Source organism: Gracilinanus agilis, chromosome 2 (genome assembly GCF_016433145.1).
Source record: "Gracilinanus agilis isolate LMUSP501 chromosome 2, AgileGrace, whole genome shotgun sequence".
NCBI lineage: Eukaryota > Metazoa > Chordata > Mammalia > Didelphimorphia > Didelphidae > Gracilinanus > Gracilinanus agilis.
In genome coordinates, this window is record NC_058131.1 from 310,705,863 (window position 1) to 310,731,414 (window position 25,552).

At 45.9% G+C, this 25,552-nt stretch overlaps 1 protein-coding gene across 1 annotated transcript in view; it reads left to right on the forward strand.

The window, feature by feature from the left end:
* LRP3 (LDL receptor related protein 3) overlaps window positions 1-25,005 on the forward strand; it is a 29,896-nt gene extending 4,891 nt beyond the window's left edge. Inside the window, 8 exon segments of the mRNA XM_044661451.1 lie at window positions 187-257; window positions 259-451; window positions 6,636-6,683; window positions 14,693-14,831; window positions 20,332-20,540; window positions 21,039-22,125; window positions 23,453-23,585; window positions 24,065-25,005. Of these exon segments, the coding sequence (XP_044517386.1) occupies window positions 187-257; window positions 259-451; window positions 6,636-6,683; window positions 14,693-14,831; window positions 20,332-20,540; window positions 21,039-22,125; window positions 23,453-23,585; window positions 24,065-24,763 (2,579 nt within the window). The 3' untranslated portion in view covers window positions 24,764-25,005.
* Window positions 25,006-25,552: the final 547 nt, after the last annotated feature.

Below are 25,552 nucleotides of genomic sequence, written 5' to 3' on the forward strand. Positions count from 1 at the left end.
CGAGCCGCGGCTCTGGGGGCCAGCAGAGAGCGGACAGAGGCTGGCCGAGCCGGGGACGCAGGGTGCCTCCTCCAGGGCAACGGCTCCTCCAGCTCCTTCCCCTTCTTCCCCGTAGCAGCAGCTACAGCAGCAGCGGCAGTAGCAGCAGCAGCGTCGGCGGCGACGGCGGTGGCAGCAGCGGCAACAGCGGCGGCGGCGGCAGCGGCAGCGGCAGCAGCAGCAGCAGCAGCAGCGTCGTCCTTGAAGCCGCCAGTTGCAAGCCAGCCCGGGCCCGGCGCGGCCGCCGCGGATGTGGCCCCCCGGCGCCCCCGGGCCTCTGCACAAAGAAGCCTCCGCAGTTGCAGGAAGCGGCTGTCCAGCCTTTGCCCCAACTCCAGCATGGAGAAGTCACCCGCTGCCGGACTGGAGGGGGGCCCCAGCGCCCGGGCGCAGTTCGCTGTGGTCTGCTTGGGTGAGTCCAGCTCGGGTGGGGCGTGGGGTTGTGTGTGGAAGAGGGAGACCCAGGGCTCTAGAACGTGTGTGTGCGTGTATGTGCATATGCGTGTGTATGTGGGGGAGCAGATTCTCAAAAGACTTGAATTGCTCCCCTCTTTCTCCCGCACCCCACCCCGATTCTCCTAGCACACCTGCCCCGTGGCTCCTCCTCCCCTGGTCCCCGGAAGTTGGAGACTCGCTTGAGGTTGCCCCCCATCTACTGTACCCCCTACCCCATTTGCTCTGGGCACCTAGGTTATTGCTATTTGGAGTGTAGAGCTTTCTTAGGCTAGAGATGGGGGCGGGGTTGGTGTGGGGAGAAGGGGAGAAGATGAGGAAATCTAAAGCCTAGACTGCTTGCTGTTCCTCCGACAGGAATGCAACCCGGCCTGGGTGAAAGGGTAAAAACCCATTAAATTCCCAGCTCTTAGGAACTGCTTCCCTCTAGGTAGTGGTGCCACTTGAACTGAGCCCGAGGTTCATCCCAGAAGGTTGAAGCTAGGGGCCTGGGTTTGCCCTGGCACTCATCTTTCACCAACCCTGTCGGCTTTTCCCGAGGGTAGGAGGTCACAGATAAGACTTTTTAGGTTTCAAGGCAACCCAAGCTGGAGACTTTGCCATAATCTAAAGAGGGTTTGGGGTCTGTAGCAAATCCCACAGCCTCATTGAACAACCATCAATACTCTAGATCTCAGACCCTGTAGAGATTCCATACACTGGCTTCCAGCTGCTAAAACCTGAGGCTTCATAGCTCTCAGACCCAGCATTCATTAGAACGCAAGGAAGAGGGGCTCACTGAAAGCCGGTTGTGTATAGGGGGTGGGGGAGGGGCAGCTGCTGCTGAGGGATTATTGCATGGGACAGGACTGGAAGAAAGTACTGGGAGTCCTAGAAGCAGGAATTGGTGAGAACTACAGACTCAGCTATGTGTGGGTTTTGTTTCAGCCTCCTTTGTCAGTCAGTCCCTTTCCTTAATTTCCCTTAAAATTGAGCTGCTGGTGATCTCCCAGATAAAGTAAAATTGTTCCCTGGGGAGGGAGGTCTCTTGCAGGTTGGCCTAGTTAAAACTGGCCCCATTTTGTGCCACCTGCCTTTAAATAGGGTCTCTGATTTAAGTGGGTTGCCCTGCATCGAGCTGGACTTCTAAGACTTCCACATGATGAACAGAATGAAGAGTATTTCAGACTGATAACTTTTTGTACTAAAATGACCTCAAATGACCTGTTCTCCATTTGTCTCCAGGCACATTTGGCAAAGAAGCTTGTACTAAGAGATCTGACTGTCAGAGAGTGTGTAGGAGTGGTGATGGGTCCTGCAGTAGGTTTGGAGGGCTTTCTCAGTTGGAGACAGGAAGGGAATCTGAGAGTTCTTTCTAGGTATCTTTTTGCTGGGATTATATTTTCCCCTATGGTCACTTCATCCCCTGCCCTCTTCCCCCTCCAAATCATTGTTTGGATTTTGAAAACTCAAAATTCATGTTAAATTCTTTAAAAAATGTGCTTCCAACTACCAAAATTTAAGAACCCCAAAGCCTCGCCTTTTCCTACAGTCTTCACCTTCTCAGGGTGGTGGGAAACATCTCAACCAAACTCCCTATAAGCAAATTGAATTCTGACTTTAGAAACTGCCCTGAAGCTGTCAAGTCCAGACTTTGGGAGCTGACTCATCTTACCTAAGGAGAGTAAAGCTCTCTGGGCAATTGAAGGAGCCCTCTTGTGGTGTGTGTGGTACCTGGCATTGCTGACATCATCCACTCAGATCAGACCCCTTGGGGGTACTGCCAGGCCTGCATCTTGCTGCTCTTCCTCCTTGTTGCCTGGGTCTGGAAGCTGCTTGCTGCTATACTGCCCTGCCCCTTCTATAGCTCTGATTGGGATTTTTCTTTGCTTTCTTAAAAACAGGACAGGAAAAAGATGATAATTACATTTCTTTCAGTCTTTCTCTTTAGGCTCATATTGAAGTGATTCTTTTACCCTTAACAAAGCTCTTCCTACCCTTTAGGACTGGGGAGAGAACTGTTTCTGTTTCAGGTCTCTTGGATGTCTATTAAGCACCCACTGTATGCTAGTACTCCCTACAGGGGATACCAAGATTAAAAAATAAATACCTATTGGCTGCCCCCATGCCCCACTCTTGTTCCTTTCTACTCTGGGCCATTTAGTCTTTTGTCCTTCCCTTTGGTTTCCTTTCTCTTGCTTTGTTTTGTTACTCTGACTTTGTTTCTATAAACTGAGAATGGTATTATTATTAGAAACCCAGGAAGAGGGTTGACACTCCAGGTCAATAGGTATAGTAAGAATACCCTGTACTTGGTGGTCGAGTGGAGAATAGAGGTCAGAGTCATGGCCAGTCTTCCTGGGGATGTAGCTCTGTTAGATGGTGGCTGTTGAATTAGACAATCAGTGCCATTTACAGGGATAGGACTTAAGTTCTCCTTTTCTCTATCTCTACTTCTGCACAGGGAGTTCCTGTCTGATACTTCTAAATAAGTATTCTAAAGCTTCTAAATACAGAAACAGGTTGAATAGTTATCAGAGCTAGAGTGAGGACAAGGAGAGCTCAAAGCTCTCTCTGGGACCTAGATGGAAAAGGTCTTTGTAGGGAAGAGAAGGGGAAATGGCCTGGAGTTTTATGAATAATTGGAGTTGGAGAATGGCAGAATCAGACAAATTGGACACCCCCAGGTTGGAGCCATTGGGTTAAGAGAATGATTGTTCCCTTCTGTAACTGGAAAAACACACAAAACTGCCTTAACTTTAAGGTAGGGTTTGTACAAACATGTTATTTTGGTTTTGGGAGGATTGTACAAAAATGTTATTTTGGTTTTGGGAGGATTGCCTCTTTAGGTCCTCAGAAAAAATTTTACATTGATTTAGACTCAAGCCTAGTATGAGCTGAATCTGCAGGTTCAAGGGTTGATCAGATTGCCCTTTCTACCTTGGTCTGATTCTCCTCATGACTACCCACACCCTGTACCAATTCTATATTTGGGGTAATCAAAAAAATTTCAGTTGTATGTGAATTTAAAAAAATGCATTCCCATTGGTGATAGTAACCTAATTAATTTAACTAATAAGTGATTTGGGGTAACCTTCTAAAAGCCTGACAATGACCACAGAAAGGTAGGATCATAGAAAAGACAAATGAGATCTATTCACAGTACTCAATTGAGCAATCTTATACTGACCCTTAGGAACTCTGCGAGTGACAATTTTTTGAGGGGAGGGGTGAATGGGAATATCATAAAGGAATAGAGACGTTTCCAGCCTACAGCTGATCTTGGTCATCTCTGGATCACTGTGTAACTAGACTATCTTAGAAGTTAAATACCACTCAGTCAGATTGGAAATTTTTCTTTTATATGTAATCTTAGTTATTCCACTTCAGCATATTCTTTCTGAATTTATATGTATTCTCTTTTGCTTTATAATTCAGTTCAGTAAATATTTATTGTGGGTCTAATGTATACAAGGAACTGAGTTGAGTCAGTGCTGGATAGAGAATGATGAAAAATGACAGAATCCCTGTTCTAAAGTTGTTTATAATCTTAACCCTAGAAAATGTATTGTTGTCTGGAGGGATGGGATGGGGAAAGGAAGAAGGGAAACAGGTGCCAGGAGTCAGACACTCAATTCTATGATTTATCAGATCTCTGAACCTAAAGAGCCAAGAAGGCTTAAAGGTCTATCTAAAAGCTCAGTCCTTTGGGTTCAGCTTCTGAAACCAGTAGGGATAAAGAAAAGAAAGAAAGAAAAGAGAAAAACAAGAAAAACAAGAGAAAACAAAAGCATTGCAGTCAAGGGCAAGGTCTCCAGGATCAGTTCCAAAGAGGATATGAACTCCCTGGAAAGTTGAGGGAGAAGCAGGGAGGCCCAATCAAAGTCTAAGGCTGGACTCTTTAGCACTTAGTAAGTATTTGTTAGCTCATCCCTAGCATCATGCTGCCCACTGAGACAAGATAGGGCTTGCCTTCTAGGAATTTCCAGCCTGGTGCTGGGGATTAGACAACTAACTATAATACAAGGTAGAGTATTGAAAGTGCTTAGGAAAAGAAAAGAAGAGCTGGGGGTGGGGTGGGAGGTGCTTAGAGGAGGGAGAAATCAATTCTAATTCTTATTCTCATCTTGTCCTGTGCTTTTCTCTAATTGTTTTACAGGTTTGAGACTTGCCTCCCCCAGGCAGACTGTGAACACTTACCTGGGTGTATTCCATACCACCAAAGCCTCCTAACTGGGCAGGAAGTGTGTTTGGGGAGGGGTAATAGCAGGAGAAAGCTAGATATCTTCAATTAGTCACTTAGGGGCTTAGGAAGATGAAAGAGGTTCTGTGGGGGCAGGCTGGGGTATAGCTGCTGGGAACCAGCTGTCTTGTAGAAGAGAGGAACCTTCATGTTGCTGCAAGAATTTGGGAGAAGGGGGGTGGATTGTGCTGGGAGCCTTTCCTGGGTCAGCTGATTTTTTTTCACATACCAAATGGTAGCAGCACTTTGTAACTGGTTTTGACCACCACCAATTAATTGACCTTTGTAATAGAAAACCCTTGAAAGAGCAGCTTTGGGAAGTAGAGTCCTCTCCATGGAACTAGAGAAATTAACAGGTATTTGGATTTGGGAGTTTGTGTGTGAAGGTGAAGGTGAAGAAAGGGGGAGCCTTCCATTAACCCTGCTGGATAGTAGAAAGAGCATTGGATTTTCTTCATCAGGAAACTTAGGAAACTTGGGTTTATAGGGGCTAGTTTTGCAAAAACCTTGGGTCAGAACATTCTTCCAGTTGGGCCTCAATGTCCTTGTCCTTGTTGTTGCTCAACTCCTCAACCATTTGGATGTTCTTGGCAAAGATACTCCAATGGTTTGCCATTTCCTTCTCCAGCTCATTTTACAGATGAGGAAACTGAGGCAAACAGGGTTAAATGACTTGCCCAGGGTTATACAACTAGTAAGTATCTGAGGCTGAATTTGAACTCAAGACTCCAGGCCTGGCACTCCATCCCACCTAGCTATAGTGTGCTCAGTAACCTATGAAATGAGAAGAAGAAGAATGTATAAACAGGGGTGGTGGGATGGTGAGGGGCATTAAAAGGGAATTTGGCATAATGAAGAGAGAGCTGACTAGAGTCAAGAAGATCTGAGATCACATCCTCCTTCTGGCAAATATTGGCTGTGAGAACCTGATCAAATCACTCTGCCTCAAAATGTCTCAGGCTACTCTCTAAAGCTATAAATGGCAGTGCAGGTGCCCATTTGCATCGAGGGAACTCCTCATCAGGAGCTCCCTCGACTGAGGAAATCAGAGGTCTGTTTGGGTGTGAATGTGCACACTTGCACACATGCACACATGCTAGTGAAGCTCTCGGTGAAGACCTCCCCCTTTCAATGCAGCCGGGCACCTGTGCTGCCATTTATAGCCTTATAAATATACATATGCATATATACATACCTATTTATATATACACGCTGCCTACTTCACAGTGATGTTGTGAGGGTGAGAGAAGAAGTAGTTATATATATATATATGATATAATGTGTATATATGATATATATATAAATGTGTATATAAATATATAGGTTATATTGTATGTATGTGTATATTTGACATATTTTCTCTGTGTGTGTATATACATGGATAGATGTATAGATACTATATTATATGTATATGTGATCTATTGGATGTGTGTATATAGGCTGTATTACGTGAATATGTGATATTGTGTGTGTGTATATAGGCTGTATTCTGTGTATATGCTATATATTTTGTGTTTGTGCATATATGTATGTATAAATGCTATCAGTTTATGATAGATTGTCTATATGCATACATATGTGTCTATACGCTATATTGTGTGTGCCTCTATGTGTGGAGATGACATATTGTATATGTGGATATATATTCTGTGGGGATGTGTATATGTGTGTATATAAATATAAAAGCTAGATTTTGTGGCTATATTCTATAGTCTATAAATGTGTGTGTGTGTGCGTGCATTTCACACACACATACATATGCGGTACATGCGCACACTCACATGCTAATTTTAAAGCAGGATTTTAAGAAGCAAAGCACATGGTCCTAGTTAGACCAGGGCGTACCTCATTAGTCCTGCTGTCTGTGGCCTTTGGGGAATAAGATAAGGCTGGTAACATCCTATTTTTGTGTCTCTTGCAGTGAATCTCTTCTTAACTGGGAGGCTCAGCAGTGCAGTTCCTTCCTTAGGTAAGATTCTCTTCTCATTTCCTCCAGGGGATTGAGCTTCCTACTTCCTCTGCTGCTGATGTTGCTCTTTTATCCCCCATTAGGTGATTTCCTGAGTCTGAGCAGAACAGAATCTGACTCGGAATGTATTTTCCCGTCTGTCCCTGTTCAGCACTGATAATACTGAGAAATTGAAGTCTTCTTTTTTTTCTTTTTAAATGAAAGCTTTGTATCTGTAACCCCTAAGGCATCTGCACAGTCAAATGTGTATATAAGTAATTACCTATCCCCAAGTCAGAATCAGCCAATCACAAGTGGCAGTTAGTTGTGGAGTATTTCTTGTGAGCTTGGCACTGGGCAAGATTTTGTAGCACAGGGAGGCCTGTCAAAAGAGGGGAAGGAGGAATAGCAGAAGCTGGTGTAGGCTGGTTATTTTCCACTTCTCTCCACCCGACTCACTTCCTGATTTGCCAAATTCTGATTTCAGTGTGTCCACATTGATTTGAGGAGGCTCTTAGAGAGCAGGATTTTTCAGGAGCCCAAAATCTGATTAAGAGATCAATTATCATGAACTATTTTCTTTTGAGAGAAGCTCAGAGAAGTTTCTCTGGGACTCTGGGCTTCACAACAGATATAGGGGGCCCATGAATTATGTGTGAGCTTTTCCACTCTCCTCTTTTTGAACTGCAGGTGTTTTAGTACTTTTATTTTGTAGACTATGTCTGGGGCTGCTTATTTTAAATTGATTTTGAAGAAGTAGGCAAATCTTCATTTCAAAAATGTCTCCACTGAGCAGAAACAGAAGAAAAACATTTGCTTGATCACATGGTTTGATGGGGATATGATTAGGAATGTAGGCTCTAAACGATCATTCTAGTGCAAATATTAATAATATGGAAATGGGTCTTGATCAATGACACATGTAAAACCCAGTGGAACTGCTCGTTGGCTTTTGGAGGAGGTTGGGAGGAAGGGAGGGAAAAGAATATGAATTATGGAACCAAGGCAAAACATTCTAAATAAATAAATAAATAAACTTACTTAAAAAAGTGTCTCCACTAAAGGATATTCTATATCTCATTTTAAGGCAAAATAGGGTCCACTAACTCTAGCTATAATTATTTTTTTTTCCCTGATTCTCTTTAGTATCTAACTCAAATTCCCTTACTTTGATAATGTTTTTTGACACTTATGAAAATGAAGAATAGCATGCGTCACATCCCTCTCAATCTAAACCTTAGGTCAGAAGCTTTTTTAGGTTCTACCTATTTGATAGTCTGGTGAAGCCTAGGAAATTCTTTCCATAATTAAAAAAAATTTTTTTAAACCGTTACTTTCTGTCTTAGTAACATCTCTAACACAGAAGGGCAAGGGCTAAGCAAATGGAGTTAATGACTTGCTCAGGGTCATATAGCTAAGAAGTATCTGAGGCCAAATTTGAACACAGGTCCTCTGGACTCCAGGCCTAGTACTCTATCTACTGAGCCACCTAGCTGCCTCCAGAAAAACATTTTTAAATAATTGAAGGAAATGCTAAATTTCAGTTAGAGGTTAATGAATATGTGATTTTTTTCCCCATCTAAATTTGTGACATCTAACCATAGAAACCAAGTTAAGAGCCCTTGCTCTTGAAGCTACTTCCCCTTTCCAATTTTAGTGGCCATGTTTTTGTGGTTTCTCTGTTTTACAGTTGTATCAAATCTTTATAATATTTTCATGTAGGCTTTTTGAACAATTTGACCACTGTCTCTCTCTCTCTTTTTTTTTAAACCTTTACCTTCTATCTTAGAATCAATACTGTGTATTGGTTCCAAGGGAGAAGAACAGTAAGGGCTAGACAATGGGGGTTAAGTGACTTGCCCAGGGTCACACAGTTGGGAAGTGTCTGAGGCCAGATTTGAACCTAGGACCTCCCATCTCTAGGCCTGGCTCTCAATCCACTGAGCCATCCAGCTGCCCCTGACCACTGTCTCTTGAGAGCATCTTTTTGATAAATTATTTTAGGAACTTAAAAAAATCAACAGTGACTAACTAATCTCCTGTAAATGTTCCATTTGACAAACTCTTCGGCTCTTTCTGGAGTGAGCTGAGACTCTCTCCATCAGTTAGTCTGTGGGTAAGGTCCTCAGCCAACATCTCCAGAGTCAACTAGTCTGCTTTACCCTTGCTCCAGGAAGCACTGGGTGTTTTGGAGAGTTGCAGAGACATCTGGGACTTCAGCATTTATCTGCCAGTGCATCCTTGTGGTGGAGGATCATTGAATTTAGAAACACCAGGGAATTGTGGGTCACAAATAGGGCTCTTGGTCAGAAAGGTGTGAACACACTTGCAGGAAGGAATAGTCTTGTGTCTGATGGCCTGAAGCACTTTTCATGGGCTTCTAAGCCCTTTTCTTCACTCCTGTGAGTTCCTGTGAATGATCAGGTTTCTGGAGGTGTATGAGTGAGCCCCTCACTTTGGCGGAGACAAGATAAATATGTCTGGAAAATCTCCTAGCAAAGGCAAACCCCTTGGAGAAGGTGTTGAAGTTTTCTTACCTGCATGCTGCTGTCTCAGTCAAGAGTTAGAACCGAAGGCTGAGGGCTCAAATATTGATCCTCCTCTTTGAAAATCATTTCAGCCAATTGTGTGTGATCAGGGCTTTCAGTTAAGTATTTTTAGAGATAGGAAATGGGAACTTGTGTTGCTTCAGTGTTTCTTTGGCCCAGGAAATAAAGGAAAGGAGTGACTTCAATGTTGAACTCTGCCCTGATGGACTTGCCAAGCACTTGACTTGTATAACTCACGGAAGTGAGGATTTTGTGTCGGGCTTGAGTAGAGCCAGTGAAGTTGTCCCCTGGCTTCCCCAATCTCCCTTACCCTTTGGATTTGGATTGGACCTGGTTTGGACCTAGATTTGATACCTGGTTAAACTGTTTGCAATTTGTGTTAACTTGGGCAAGTCATTTTTACCCAATTTGAGTTTGTTTCCACAAATGTAAAATGAGAGAGATAGAGATCACCTCTAAGGTCCTTTCCAGCTCTTAATCTTTGACTTTTTAACAGAAACCTACATGTACATATGCTTTTCCTTTTTGCCTGAGACACCGTTGGGGCAAAAGTGGCCATTATTTCAGAATTTTCAGGTTTAAAGGGTTCTTAAATTCCATTAAAAAAAAAAAAAACAAGCCCTTGCCTTTCATTTAGACTTAATATTGTGTATTGGAACCAGGAGGGAAGAAGGGTAAGGGCTAGGCAATGGGAGTTAAATGACTTGCCCAGGGTCACATAACCAGGAAGTATCTGAGGCCAGATTTGAACCCAGGATCTCCCTTCTCTAGCTCTGGCTCTCAATCCACTGAGCCATCTGCTGCCTCAAAACTGCTTTTACAAATTGCATTATAAACAGGTCTGACTTGTTCTTTATCTTCCCTAGCAGTATTCTCTCACCTTTTACACTTTTTCTAATCTTTGAATGCTGTTCAGTACCAAAAGCCCCATTATGTATCTGGGGTTCTTGAGTCCAGAGAAAAGCAAGGCCTTGCACCAAGTCCGACTGCATGGGCTCCAGGATACAGGGTCCCTAAGATGCTCCCTGCCCCTCCCTTACCTGTTTTTCTTTCTGAGGGCTCAGCATCTCAGCTTTTCTGGCCAGAATGATTCCTTGGGATGTGTTAAGTTGAAGAAACTTATTAAAAATCGTGTGGTGTGTGTGTGTGTATATATATATATTTATTTATTTATTTATTTGTGCTTTGGCCAACCAAAATGAGCAGCTGGGGGACCCTTGACTGTCTGTCTTAAATGAAGTTTGGTCAGACTGATAGTCTGGAAGGATCAGTGGCTAATTTATACTTCTTATAACTTAAGACTTGGGACCATGGTGACTGAAGGAGATTAGGGATCCGGTGGCCTCTTCCTGAGGCCTTGCATATCCTAAAGCATCTTGCTGTCCCACGTCCCCTTCTTACCCTTTGAAACAAAGGGGACAGAAAACTGAGGCTCAGAGGTGAAAGGTCTTGCCAATGGTCACAGGAGTAGCAAGTGCCAGAAGGGAGTTTTGAACTTTTTGGTCATCCTGGATCCATGTCTATTGAGTTACTTTCTATATTGTGCTACAAAAACAGTGTTGCTGATTCTGAAGCTTGTTTCTTCTGGGCTTGGCAGGCTTTGTCTCAGTAGAAGGAGCCTGTTCAGTGAGGGGAAGAGCAAGCTTGGGACATAGTTGGTTACCCACTTGAGGTTTCCAGAATGCTCTCTCTCCCTTCCTATCTCTGTCCTGGTCTCTCTCTGTCTCTCTCTGTTTTAGTCTGTCTCCCTCCCCCCATCTCCCTCTTCCACCTTCCCTCCCTTTCTTCCTCCCCCACTCTGACTGTCTCCCTTCTTCCCTCTCTCACTCCACCAGTTCTGTCTCTGATTCTGTCTCCCTTCCTTCCTCTTTTTCTCTCCCTCCTCTCTTTCTCCCTCTTTATCTCTTCTCAGGGGTGTTCTTCTCTTCTTGTTTTCCCCGCTCTTCATGTCCCTCTCTTGCACCTCGTAAGTGGAGATGAGCCCACACCTGCAGCCTCTGTGATGGTTGAGGATCAAAATGTTCTCCTGGAGAATTAAAGTGGAGAGTAGAAATTCAGGGGGCTTCATTGTAACCCTTTAAAATCAGTGTCTGGGTTTACAAAGGAAACTGTAATCTGTGTGGCATCTGATTTTTCTCTCAGTGTTGAGAAACTTGGCCACTGGAGATGTTCTAAAATATTCTGGCCAGATCAGCAAATATGTGAAACTTCACAACTCTTCCTTGGATCTCCTGATCATGACATGCTGATTACTTTCTTTTATAATTAACTTTAGAGAATTTTTCCCCAGGATCATAATTGTAGAACTCAAAATGACCTTAGAGGATATCTAGGCCATTCCTTTCATTTTATAGATGAGGGAAAAGATTAATAACATTTTCTATTTCTGGGCATGTGTCCTCGAAGGTCTTTTCCCTAGATATAGTCTTGGGCTTTTAATATGGTGGACACTATGTGTTCCAGCATCTTTTCTGCCAGATTGAATATGATTTCTATTAACTGGTACTTCCAAGCTTTAATTGCAGTCATCTTTCATAGTCATACATCATTTTTAGCTTTCTAAGATATTTCTTCATGCATTATTATAATAAATAGGATAATAAAATAAATAGTAGATAGAGTGATGGATTGGACCTGAGTTCAAATCCTTCCTTAGTCATTTGCTAGCTTCAAGATCCTTACTAGAAAGCCACTTTACCTCAAACTATCAATTTTCTTATCTGTAAAATGGGCATAATGATAGTAACTGCCTAACAGGGTTGTTGTGAGGATCAAATAAGATACTATATGGAGAACCCTCTGCAATCCTTAAAATACTATCTAAATATTAGCTATTTCACTAGAGCCTTATAATATCCCCTTGAGGTAGGTAGGTCATGTAATGGTGTCCCCATTTTATGGAGGAGAGAACTGATCTAGAGACTCAATAGCTGTGTGATCTTAGACCTCTCTGGGTCTCAGTTTATTCACCTGTAGAATGAGGGAGTTGGACTACATGACCTCTAGGAGCCCTTCCAGTACACAGTATGGAACAAGTACCTAAAAAGGCTCAAGATTCCAAGGCAAAGTGATTCTCCCAAGGTAAGTGAGTGTGAGAGTCAACACTAATAATGATGTTACCTGCACACAGAGAGGACTATGAAGTTCTCTAAGTACTTTTATGAGAACACTGTGTGATCTAGGAAGGAACTGAGGAAGCTGAAGTTCAGACAGATTAAGGGACTTTTGGAAAGCTACACGAGTTGCAGGTGATAGAACCAGGAATAAGAAGTCTTCTGACTCCTGTCCAGTGTGCCTTGGGGCAGCTAGGGTGGTGCAGTGGATAGAGTACCAGCTCCAGAGTCAGGAAGACCTGAGTTCAAGTCTGGTATCAGATACTTACTAGCTGTGTGACTCTGGCCAAGTCACTTATCTAACCCTGTTAGATAAAAAACAAAACAAAACAAAAAACCCTGTTTGCCTCAGTTTCCTCATCTGTAAAATGAACTGGAGAAGATGTATATTTGCCAAGAAAACTACAAATGGGGTCAGGAAGAGTTGAATAGGACTGAACAACAATAGCACTATGCCTTATTAGCTTTGGTGTTAGGAAAGAAGGATTCAAATTGATCCAGTCTAGTTTTAATGTTCATTATACATTGTTAAGTATATTGATATATTTAGTGACAGTTAAGTGGCATAGTGGATAGAGTACTGGGCTTGGAGTCAGGAAAACCTGAGTTCAAGTCTATTACTCAGACCCTTAGTAGCTGTGTAACCCTGGGCAAATTACTTAACCTCTGTCTGTCTCAGTTTCCTCATCTGTAAACTGGGGATAGCATTGGCACCTACCACTGTGAAGACCAAATGAAATAATATTTTTATTTCTTTTTTTTTAAACCCTTAACTTTCATCTTAGAATTAATACAGTTGGAAAAGTGGTAAGGGATAGGCAGTGGGGGGCAAGTGACTTGCTCAGGATCACACAGCTAGGAAGTATCTGAGGCCAAATTTTTTTTTAATTTGAAAAATTGTATTTAATTACTTAATTTAGAATATTTTTCCATGGTACATGATTCATATTCTTTCCCTCCCCTCCCCCAACCCCCTCCTGTAGCCAATGAGCAATTTCACTGGGTTTTACATGTGTCATTGATCAATACCTATTTCCATGTTATTAATATTTGCCTTAGGGTGATTGCTTAGAGTTTACATTCCCAATCATATCCCCATTTTGAACCATGTGATCAAACAGTTGTTTTTCTTCTGTGTTTCTGCTCCCACAGTTCTTTCTTTGGATGTGGATAATGTTCTTTCTCATAAGTCCCTCAGAATTGTCCTGGGTCATTGCATTGCTGCTAGTAGAGAAGTCAATTACCTTCGATTGTACCACAGTGTATCCATCTTTGTGTACAATGTTCTCCTGGATCTGCTCCTTTCACTCTGCATCAATTCCTGGAGGTCATTCCAGTTCACATGGAATTCCTCCAGTTCATTATTCCTTTGAGCACAATAGTATTCCATCACCAACAGATACCCACAATTTGTTCAGCCCTTCCCCAATCGAAGGGCACCCCCTCATTTTCCAATTTTTTGCCACCACAAAGAGCACGGCTATGAATATTTTTGTACAAGTCTTTTTCTTTATGATCTCTTTAAGGTATAAATCCAGCAGTGGTATGGCTGGATCAAAGGAAGACAGACTTTTAAAGCCTCTGAGGCCAAATTTGAACCTAGGACCCGCCCCCCCCCCCATCTCTAGGCCTGACTCTCAAGCTACTGAGCCACCCAGCTGCCCCCTAAGATAATATTTCTAAGAGCCTTTGCAAATCTTAAAGTGCTATATAAATGCTATTATCATTTTGTAAATTTGTAGTCTTTGTATATAATTTCCATATAGACTATTAATATCTTCTCAAGGGGACAAAACTGGTGTCTTACTTTTTTATAATCAGTTTAGTCTATCATTAGTTTGTCTTCTCTGACCTTTGTTTCATATGTATGAGTTGTATCTCTTCAGCCAGATTGAGTTGTGCCTTTTTGTCTCTAAAGTGAAGTTATGTCTGGTAGTAGGCATGTGGGAGGAGGTAGGAATCAAGGCAGGAACGGGAAGTAATTAAATGTTGGTACCCATGGTCAGTGCTCCTCCAGTTCCTGAATTTTGAGTCCTGAGCCTCTTGGCTGTTGCTTCGCTCATCTGGTATTATTTGCAAAGCAAACCTTTCCTGTGGTGGGAAGGAAATAGGCTGGATTTAGCCATGTGAAGAGACAGATTCCACTGTTTACAGGCAGCTTTGGTATGGGACCTCCTGGGTCTGGGCCCTGTGCAAGTGCAGGGTGGTAGTCTGAGACCTTCTGTCTTACACATCATCTCTCACTCCTTGGCCTGAAGCTACAGTCCATTTTGTGTGAGTCTGAGATTTAGTAGGAATGGCCCTAGAATTCCTGACTCCATCTCTGAGCCACCCCAGCTCATTTGCTTTCTCTGCTTTGTTCCATCAGCTGCCTGCAGCGGGAAGCTGGAACAGCACACAGAGCGGCGTGGAGTCATCTACAGTCCATCCTGGCCCCTCAACTATCCACCAGGCACCAACTGCAGCTGGTACATCCAGGGGGACCATGGGGACATGATCACCATCAGGTATGGAGGGGGACCCTGAGGCTGGAGAAAGGCTGCGGGATCTAGTTAATCAATCATCAAACATTTATTAATTGCTTACTGTGTTCCAAGCACTGGCTTGGCCTTGGTAATACAAAGAGGAAAGCAAGCCAGTTTCTGCTTTTAAGGCCTTAAATTCCATCTCTAAGTCTTGGAAGAGAGAGCCTGTTCAAGGATCAGTGGAAGCCACCTTGGAAAGTGTAGAACCTGGAACATCTTGGGGCTAGCTATAGGTTCTTATGTTTAGATGTTTGCATGGACAATCATATGGTTATAGGTGTAAAACTGGAAGGAATCTTAGAAATTATCTAGTCTAACTCACTCATTTTGAAATCCAGAGAGATTAAGGGATTTATTTACCAAGAGTCACACTAGGGAGTGAAGAGGTGAGTTGAGATTGGAATTCAAGTTTTCTGCCTCTAAATCTAATGTCCTTTCTAGTGGGCCATCCTAACTCATCTGGGCATGAACCTCTACTTATATATGTTGGAAAGGAGGGCCCAACTCAACTGATGGGAATATTCTTATCTAAGGACTTCTTGTATTTCAAAGGCCATTGGACTCAAATGATGGCCATTAAATAGTAACCTTGGCACCTGTTCTGGGTCTTTCCTAAGGCTTAAGAGGTGAGGCTCCCTAGGTTGAGTGAGAGATCCTTTAATCCTTTAAAACCTGCTAAAGTTGGGAGAAGTCCTGAGAGGGAGCAAGACACCCTTTCCCTTCCTTCCTCCCCCATAACACTACTTCAAGGAGAGGTCCAGCCCCTGGAGCCTGGTTTGGGATGTTCCCCCCCCCCCCAGCTCTGTTCTGGCAAATATTCCTGGGCTATCTGCATTTGGGGAAACAGAGGAAACAGAGAAATAACTTTATTTAGAATCGTGTCTGTCTTGTGCTCTTTGGGGGAATAGCTGAAATTTAAGGGGTCTCAGAGGATACCTATCATAGCACTCTGAGCCTCATGCAGGAGTTGTTGGGTGAGGAATGAAAGAAAGCCATCGCTGCTTCTTTCAGAGAAAATTCTTTTTCTATGACAAGGTCTTTTGCTTCATTTGGGGGGGTCAAGAAGCAGCATTTTGCATCAGGCTTGGGATTCTGGATAAACTTCAATTTCCCCAACTATAAAATTGGCAACAAGGGAAGTAGAAGGAGCATGATGGGGAGGGATGGGAGTTCAATATGACCTGACTTTGAGGACTTTCAAATTTGCTTTTTGGGCTGTAGGGATGGGAGTGGAATGGTTGTTCTGGTGTTCTGTGAAGTCTGGATACACAGGGATGGAAATTCTCCAGCAGCTAAGGGGTGGTTGGCATTTGCACACATCCTGGGCTGCTGAGGTTAGGTGCCACCACTGCCCATGGCTGCCAGCAAACACAGCCACCTTCCTGGCAGCGGGTGTGTATAAGGCTGTGACTTATTCTGCTCAGCACCATCTGCTAACTCAACTGCTGCCTGTGTTGGGAAACACAAGCTGCCTCCCTATTTCAAGGAAACCCTCTGTTAGTGGGGGGTCTTCTAAACCTTATAAAAAAGATCAGTCTTAACTGATGTGGATAGGAAGTTGGCCCATACCCTCATATGTCTGCTAAAATCAGCCTTTGGACCTGGAGCTCAGGAACTGGTCATCCAGCTACAGTAGTAGCATTAGGCAATTCCTGCGCCCTGACTGATGGCTGGGTTATGCCATGAACTGGGCAGGAAATGAGTGAATCCTCTTTATAATTTTGCATATGCTGAGAATGATGGTGAAATGAGCTGAGTTGCTAAGGTCCTAGAGCCTCCTTTTGTTTAGATCTTGGTGGGGGCACTTTGGGGAGGAAAGTCTCTACAAAATGGTCAGATAAAATTGAGCGAGGAGAGCTAAGGACACAGACCAGGTGAATGGATCAGGGGAGAGGTGTGGATAATGAAGAATTTAGTGAGTACAGACCTTGGAATCCATTTGGCTACTTGAGGCCTGCAAGGTATCAATCAACTTCAGGGATGTTCTCTAAGGAGACAGTCTAGACTTCTATTTACCAAGGCTCAGGGCTGTGTGGTTTGGGACACTCAAACTAGGGAAGCCCTGACAACGGAGTCCTTATTTCTGTCTATGCACTTAGAGGTCAATAGGACCAGCCTCAGCTAAATTGATAAAGATGGATTTGGACACCAATTAGCTTTTACCGTGTCTCCTAATGACTCGTCATCTGATATGGTATCTCCTGGATAGAAATGTCCGGGGTCAGAGGCACAAAACATAGACCCCAGTGCATACAGCTAACGTTGGTGTTGGCTCCAGAGGACCTATGCTTCTGCCATTTGTGGGCCTGGAAGCATGTGTCTGTATCAAGGGGAGTGGGCTGTGGTTGGCTTAATAAGGGAACTTGCTAGGGGAGAACCTAGGAAAAGGCATGCTGATATTCATGAGTGGTCTGAACCTCATTTCGCCACCTTATGACTGACCCTATAGATGGTGGACTCCCCTTTCTCCGAGTCCAGTGGATCCTTTCACTCCCTTGGTGCCCCCCCTATTTTGTTCAAAGATATTTTATGTTCCCTATTACATATAATGACAATTTTTAACATAGTTTTCTGAAAGTCCAAATTGTCTCCCTCCCTCTATTTTCCTCCCCCCTCTCAGAGCTGGTAAGCCATTTGATCTGGATTATATGTATTTTTTTTACATATTTTTTACATAATTCCATTTAAATTACATATTTCCATATTGGTCATTTTGGGGAATAGACTACTTATATAAAACCAAATCCCCCCAAATAAAAACATCGATAAACTAATGTGCAAAATCGTATGCTTTGACCTGTATCCCGACTCCTACAGTTCTTTCTCCGGAGGTGGGCAGCATTCTTTGTCCTAAGTCCTTCAGAATTGGCCTGGATTATTGTATTGCTAAGAGTAGCTAAGTCTTTCACAGTTAATCATTGTACAATATTCACTTGACTGCTTTTGTAGGAAAGGGGAAGAAAGGAATAAACATTTATTAAGCATTTGCTATGTGGAAGGACACTGTGATAAGCACTTTACAGATATTATTATCTCATTTGATTCTCACAATAACCCTGAGAGGTAGGTGCTATTATGGTCTGTAGTTTATAGTTGAGGGAACTGAGGCAGGCAGAGGTTAAGTGATTTGCCCAGAGTCCTACAGCTATCAAGTGTCTATCAAGAGACTGGATTTCTAGATTCTAGGCCCAGGGCTCCATCCACTGGGTCACCACAGAACAGGGAGTTGGCCAAACAGATCTGTGTGGATCTATATAGGTATGTAAGCCTAAGGTCAAGGAGAAGGAACTTAGAGGTCTCCTGATCCATTTTTTTTGAGGAGGAAATGGAAGCTCATAGAGGTTGAGCAAGGGCTCTCACAAGTAGGAAAAGATCTGGGATTTAAGCCCAAGTCCTTTGACTCCAAATAATGTTCTTTCCTCACTGCAGCACACACTATTTTTGTCAACACGGACACAGATGGAGGCCCACACATGCCCGCGTGTAGGTGTCTGCCATCCCTCCCCCACCTCCCCTCTTCCTCTCACATGAGAGGGCAGCCAGCTGGCCTAGCATTCTCAGTATGGGACACGTGTCTGGAGGCCTTCCTTCTTGGCTCCCTCTGAGGATGTTCAAGGCAGTGCTTTCCAGCTGTTGGCAGCTTTTGTCTTGGATTGGAATGGTGTGGGTCAGGGCCATAGCATAAATGTGTCGTGGATTAGAGTGGGAAGACTGAACTGGGAGAACATGGGGTGTCTGAGATGAGAGAGATCTGGGCAGTGCCTCAAGCCAGGTGGCAAGGAAATCTATGGGCACATGTGCTGGGTCCCTTGGGTGTTGAAGGGTTGCTAAGGAGTTTTGACCTGCCTCCAGCTACGTCATGCTTTGCTGATGTATTTTTTTTTTTAAAGAAATTGCCACTTGAATCCTTGCCTTTCAGTGACACTCTATAGAAAGAGTAAGAGTTGTGAGCCTGGGGAGGGGAGGGAGCATGGGGAGGCCACTGTACTCAAAAAGATCCCCTAGGGGAAGATAAGATTGGTTTAGGTGGGACAGATCCAGCAACTAGGATTTTTCAATTCAGATTTCTTCCCCTCCCCTCCCCTCCCCTTTCCTCTGCTTCCCTTCCCTTTTCTTTTCTTTTTGAAATCCTTATCTTGTAGCTTAGAATCAATACTGAGTATCATTTCCATAGGCTGAAGGGCAGGCAATTGGGATTAAGTGACTTGCCCAGAGTCACACAGCTAGAAAGTGTCTGAAGTTAGATTTGAACCCAGGACCTCCCATCTCGAATTCTAACAGAATTCTAAATCACCCAGATTTTTTCCTAGCTTGGTTTACTTTGAAGAGCATAGATCTTCCCTGTTCTCATGGTCCTCTGTGGGGGACTTCATCTTTGTGGGGTCATGCATTTAACAAACTGTAGGTCTGCTATGTGTTTCTGTGCTGCCTCGAATGGGTAGGGATGGTTTGGAAAGACTTCCTAGAGGGAGGGAATTTTAAGTAGAGTTTGTCAGAGAGAAAGGAGAATCCTAGTATGATAGGTTCGATTGGAATGGACCCTAGAATCCAACAAAGGAAGAACAACAGAGGGTGTCAGTATGTGAGGGCTATCATGGAGAAGAAGGATTTGATGTCCTCCATTTGGTCTCCAGAGGGCAGAACTAACTGTGGCTGGAAGCTATATGAGGCAAATTTGGTTTTAATGTCAGGGAAAATTTCCCAATAGTTCATTATCCCAAAGTGGCATGAGATACTTTGGGAAATAGTGGGTTCTCCACTAGAGATATTCAAGCAAAGATTAGAAGACCCCTTTGGGGTACCTTGTAGAGGTTTGTTTTAGATTAGGTGGTCTCTGAGGTTTTCTTTAACTCTGATTCTGGAACTCAGAGGCAGGACACACAGTACACACATGGGTACATGGCTGTCTCTGCCTGGGAGAGATAAAGTTCCATTTTTCTCCTTAGCATCCTTTAGGCTCCCAGAACTCTAGGCTACTCTAGACTAGGGGCACCAAGTCTTTTATTGGCAGGGAGACCTTGGGCATAGCTATTTTAATTTTTTTATTTATTCTTATTTCATTTATTTATTTAAAACCCTTGCCGTCCATCTTAGACTGATAAGGCAGAAGAGCACTAAGGGCTAGACAATGGGGGTTAAGTGACTTGCCCAGGATCACATAGCTAGCAAGTGTTTGAGGCCAGATTTGAACCCAGGAGCTCTGGTGTTGAGGCCTGGCTTTCTATCCACTGTACCACTTAGCTGCTCCTGCTTTTGAGCTGGGAGGTAGAGAGCATGAGATTGGAGTAGAGAGGTAAAAAGGAAATCTGAGTTCTGTTTTAATTCAGATGTTGACTTCTTCTAACCCTCAAAGTTCAAATTCTTCTCTGGCCCTATGCCTCCCTCTCCTTTCCAGGGATGTGAGTCACCCTATCTGACCCCATGTTCCCTGCCCATGGTTTGCCAGACCTTCTTCACCTGTCTCTCATCTCCCTTGCCCTAGTTTCAGAAACTTTGATGTGGAAGAGTCCCACCAGTGCACCACGGACTGGCTCATGCTGGGCCCATCATCTCGCCGGGATGATTACCGGATCTGTGGTTCGGCCATCCCCCCTGCCTTCATCTCAGCCCGAGACCACGTTTGGATCTTTTTCCACTCAGATGCTTCCAGCTCGGGCCAGGCCCAGGGCTTCCGCCTGTCCTACATCCGAGGTAGTTATGGGCTTGCCCACAGAGAAAAGCATGGCATGGCCAGGGTATCTGTCTACGACTGGAGATGGGTGGGGGAAAAAGGAATGGGTTGAGGTGTCCCCTTCCCAACCCTAACCATTCTCACTTGGCTTCCGTAGAACTTAGCTCTATGGTTTCCCACCTCCCCAACATGTGCCACCCTAAAATGCTATCTCTGATGGGCAGACGGTGGTAACCTTTCCTCAGGCCCTCCAGCACCCCAAATTTTCCTTAATGACCTAATCCCTGAAGGGCAAGTCCCTCTAGTGATGTTGCCAGTTCACACTGGCACCCACTGCTTCCTTTAATCCTCAGAATGGTTCTGTGAGGTAGATAATGTGATTTTTGTCTCCATCTTATAGATGAGAAAAATGAGGTTCTGAGAAGCTAAATGACTTATCCAGGGTAACATAGCTAGTAAGTGGCATAACCCAAACTGATACTTCCCTCTTTCTTTCCTTCATGTCCTGTCCCCTGCAGGAAAGCTGGGCCAGGCAGCTTGCCAACCAGATGAATTTCTCTGTGGCAATGGCAAATGCCTCCCGGGCCCTTGGCACTGCAATGCCATGGACGAATGTGGAGACGGGTCAGATGAGAAGAACTGCTCAAGTTTACCCACAGAGTTCCCCCGTAGCCTGTGCCCCCCTGGCACATTCCCCTGCAGCGGTGCCCGTTCCACGCGTTGCCTGCCCACCGAGCGTCGCTGTGACGGGACTCAGGACTGTGGTGACAATTCAGACGAAGCCTACTGCCCTGACCTTTCATGCGGCAGGCGACTGGGCAACTTCTATGGCTCGTTTGCCTCACCTGACCTTTTTGGGGCTGACCGTGGCTCTGACGACCTGCAGTGCACGTGGCTTGTGGACACTCAGGACGCCCGGCGTGTCCTCCTGCAGCTGGAGCTGCAGCTGGGCTACGATGACTATGTGCAGGTCTACGACGGCCTGGGGGAGCGTGCAGACCGCCTGCTGCAGACCCTGTCTTACCGCAGCAACCACCGCCTGGTCAGCGTGGAAGCCACCGAGGGCCAACTGACAGTGACTTACCACGCCCGAGCCCACAGCGTTGGCCACGGCTTCAATGCCACCTATCAGGTCAAAGGCTACTGCTTGCCTTGGGAGCAGCCATGTGGCAGCGATGAGGGCTGCTTTTCTGAGCTGCAGCGCTGCGATGGCTGGTGGCACTGCCCAGGAGGGAAAGATGAGGAGGGCTGTCCGGCCTGTCAGCAGGACGAGTACCCGTGTGAGGGGGGCAGCGGGCTGTGCTACGCACCTCCTGACCGCTGCAACAACCAGAAGAATTGTCCCGATGGCTCTGATGAGAAGAATTGCTTCTCTTGCCAGCCAGGGACCTTCCACTGTGGCACCAACCTATGTGTCTTCGAGACGTGGCGCTGCGATGGCCAGGAAGATTGCCAAGATGGCAGCGATGAGCGGGACTGTTTGGCAGCCGTGCCTCGAAAGGTCATCACTGCTGCCCTCATTGGCAGCCTGGTCTGTGGGCTCCTTCTTGTCATTGCCCTTGGCTGCGCCTTTAAGCTCTATTCCCTGCGCACGCAGGAGTACAGGTTAGCACCTGGAGGCTGTGGCAGGCAGGGGGCAGCCCTGGGCCCTCTGCTAGAAGTCTGGTCTTTAGGTTGGGGATCTTGAACCCAGAGTCTCCCTATCATCAAGGAGTCAGTGGGTGGTTTTCAGGGAGCTCATGAACTTGAATGGAAACACAATTGCAGGGGGCAGCTAGGTGGCTCAGTGGATTGAGAGTCAAGCCTGGAGATAAGACGTCCTGGGTTCAAATGTGGCCTCATGTTCTTCCTAGCTCTGTGACCCTGGGCACGTCAGTTAATCCCCATTCCCTAGCCTTTATAATATGCTCTTCTGCCTTGGAACTAATACTTGGTATTGATTCTAAGACTTAAGATAAGGGATTAAAAAAAAAAGAAACATAATGCATCTTCATTTTCATCTGCCTCTACCTGAAATTTAGCATTTCAATTCAGTTATTTAAAAACATTAAGGGGGCTCACAGGCTTCACCAGACTGCCAGAGGGGTCCTTGATGCAAAAAAATAAATTAAGCAGCCGCCCTCTCATCTAATTGCTACCTCACTGTCTTCTGTTTCTTCTGACTTCCAACTCCATGGAGCACATCCTAGCCATGTCCTCTCCACTTCTGCCTGTGCACAGCACAGCTAGGCAGGGACAACTCTCTCCACTTTTTTGACTGAGGAAACTGGAATCTAGAAGAGGGGAAGAAAGCAAGCTGCTGCCAGAGCTGCCCTTTTGGCTGGCCACTAGGCGTTTGGATCCAACTGGTGGGATGTACGACCAGAGGCTGGAACTCCCGCGTGTGTTCCTGGGCTTGTCCCTCTCTTGCCTCTCTACCCGTTCCTATGAGATCCTGTGGGGAAACTCTATTTGATCTCCCCACATGCTGGTTTCCCCTTCTTCCGGATAGGTTTGCGTTCCTGGCATCTCTTCCCATCATAGGCATTTGGAGATTTGGAGCCAGGATTAGCCTCTCATTAGTCTGCACTTGGCGTTCCTTCGGGAAGGTCTTGTAGGAAGACGAATGTGTGTGTCTGTGTAATGGGAAGGCAGGCAGGGGAGGTTGTCAGCATTCCTCACCACTGAACCAAAGCATGGCTGAGCCCTTAGGCTAAAGGGGCCACCTAGGTCTCTAGGAGACTGGAGCTCAGAAGCAGAACAGAGTCCTTCATCCAGGAATTTCTGTGGCAATCATCCTGTGGCCTTCCCAAGTCCCTCAGAAGGTTTACATCAAGAGCTGAGAAGTGAATGGCGTTTGGGCTGGCACTAGGAGATGGAGAGGGCTCATAGGGCTAGTGGGTTGGGGACGTGGGAGGAAAGATGTCCATAACAAAGGTTCTGTTACTTTCAGGGCATTTGAGACCCAGATGACTCGACTAGAGGCTGAATTTGTTCGCAGGGAAGCCCCTCCATCCTATGGCCAACTCATTGCGCAGGGCCTCATCCCCCCTGTGGAGGACTTTCCTGTCTACAATGCATCCCAGGTAAGGTAGGGACGCTGGGTCTTAATATTGGACTCCCTTCCCTGATCTATGGGGGGCCGGTGGTAGTGCTGGGCCGTGTGTATACGTATTATGGGATTTTCCAAAGAGAGTTCATTTCAGACCACTTCCATGGGAAAAAAAAAACAACACAGTAAACCCAGGCTGTATGGCTCTAGTAGGGATGGAGATAGCAGTGAATCAGAATATTAATGGGGGCTCAGAACAAAAATGGGGGGATATTTAACCCATTCCCCAGCCCTCTGCCCCTATCTGTGATATTGCGGAGTCAAGTCGGCTTTGGGTCTCAAAGTAAAATGGTGGCTAGACCCACCGGAGGTGGCAGACAGAGGCACGGACCAGGTGGTGCTTTCAGGGATCCTTGAGGAAGTCAGGGAAGCAGTGTACCCCCGGGGGTCAGGGAGGGAGGGAGGCGAGGCCTAGGGCCCCGCTAATTGTGCTGGGCTCCTGTCGTGTTGCAGGCGTCGGTACTGCAGAACATCAGGACGGCCATGAGACGCCAGATGCGACGCCACACTTCTCGCCGGAGCGCCTCCCGCCGCCGCCTGGGCCGCATCTGGAACAGACTGTTCCACCGGCCCCGGGCGCGAGGGCAGATCCCACTGCTGACGCCTTCACGTGCCTCACAGACTGTGCTGGGGGATGGGATCATTCGCCGGGCTGGGGGCGCCTCCTTGAGCCCCCCCGCATCTTCTACGGGGCCTCCCCCCATGCCCCCCGAGACTGTAGGTCAAGTTGTGGGGGAGGGGCCACCAGAGACTTCCAGCTGTGCCCTGGTATCTGAAACAGAACCGTTGGGGTCCCCCACCTCAGGCACTGCAGCTCCCCCTTGTGTAGCACACGGCCTAGGGCCCAGGCACTTGAACAAGGAGCTCAGAGCTGCCGTCCAGGCGGAGCCAAGAAAGGCCTTCAGAGACCCCTTGTCAGAGAGCGTCTCCGAGAGGCTCCAAGCCCAGGGCGATCCTCGAGGCCCCAGCCCTCCCCTGCTGAGCGAGGGGCCAGGCCGGCTGCCCCTCCGGAAGCGGGAACCCGGCTCCTCGGGCGGCTCCCTGTGCCCGCCCCAGACGTGCCAAGAGGAGCCCCTAGGTGTCCACGGGCCACCTCCACCCCACTCCTTGCTTTCTGATGCCAGTGATGACGAGTCCCTCCTGGTGTGCTGATGTGGCCTTTGCTACAGTGGAATGGCGGGAAGGGGCTCCAGTCTGACGGGTTGACCTCATACTACTTGCAGTGACCATTTCCAGGGAGAGGTGACTGGACTAAACTTGGGTGGATGGGGCCCCTGGTGGGCAGATCAGCTGTCACCACCCACACTGGGAGAATGCTCCTGCCCGTCACCCTCTCCCCCAGTCCTCCTTGTCCATGTTTTACAATCAGGGAATACAAGATGATTTTTACCCTTGTTATGATTTTTCTTTCTTTCTTTGTCATGGATTACTCATCGGAGGCCTGGGTGGGTAGCGGGGTTGGATGTGGAGAAGGGCTCCCCTGTGCTTGCCCTACCAGGATAAGTGCCAGCAGTTCCTGGGAGAGCTCAGGGCCCTACTGGAGTGGCACAGATGCCCGAGTGGCCATTCCCAGGATGGGCACTGGGTTTCTCTGCCAGCTCTTTCTGAAAACCTCATTGAATGTTTGAGGTGTCCGGTGAGGAAGATGACACCAAGAGAGGGACAATGGGCCTAGTGCCAGAACAGAATGACCCTAGTTTGGGGGATCCCCAAAGAGGATATGGCTGGGAGAGTCTGAATGAGGTTCCCTGTATAAGGTATGAGTTTGGGACTGTATCCCTTCAGAAGACAGGGTAAGACCGATTTCTTTGGAGAGTGGGAAGGGCACATTGAGGGGGGAAAGGTTAAAAGTGAAGATATTCTTCTGTAGTCTTTAAATCTACTGGCAGAGAAGCAAGATCAGCTTAAGGCTGAGCTTAGTCTCACAGTGGCATTCTCTGT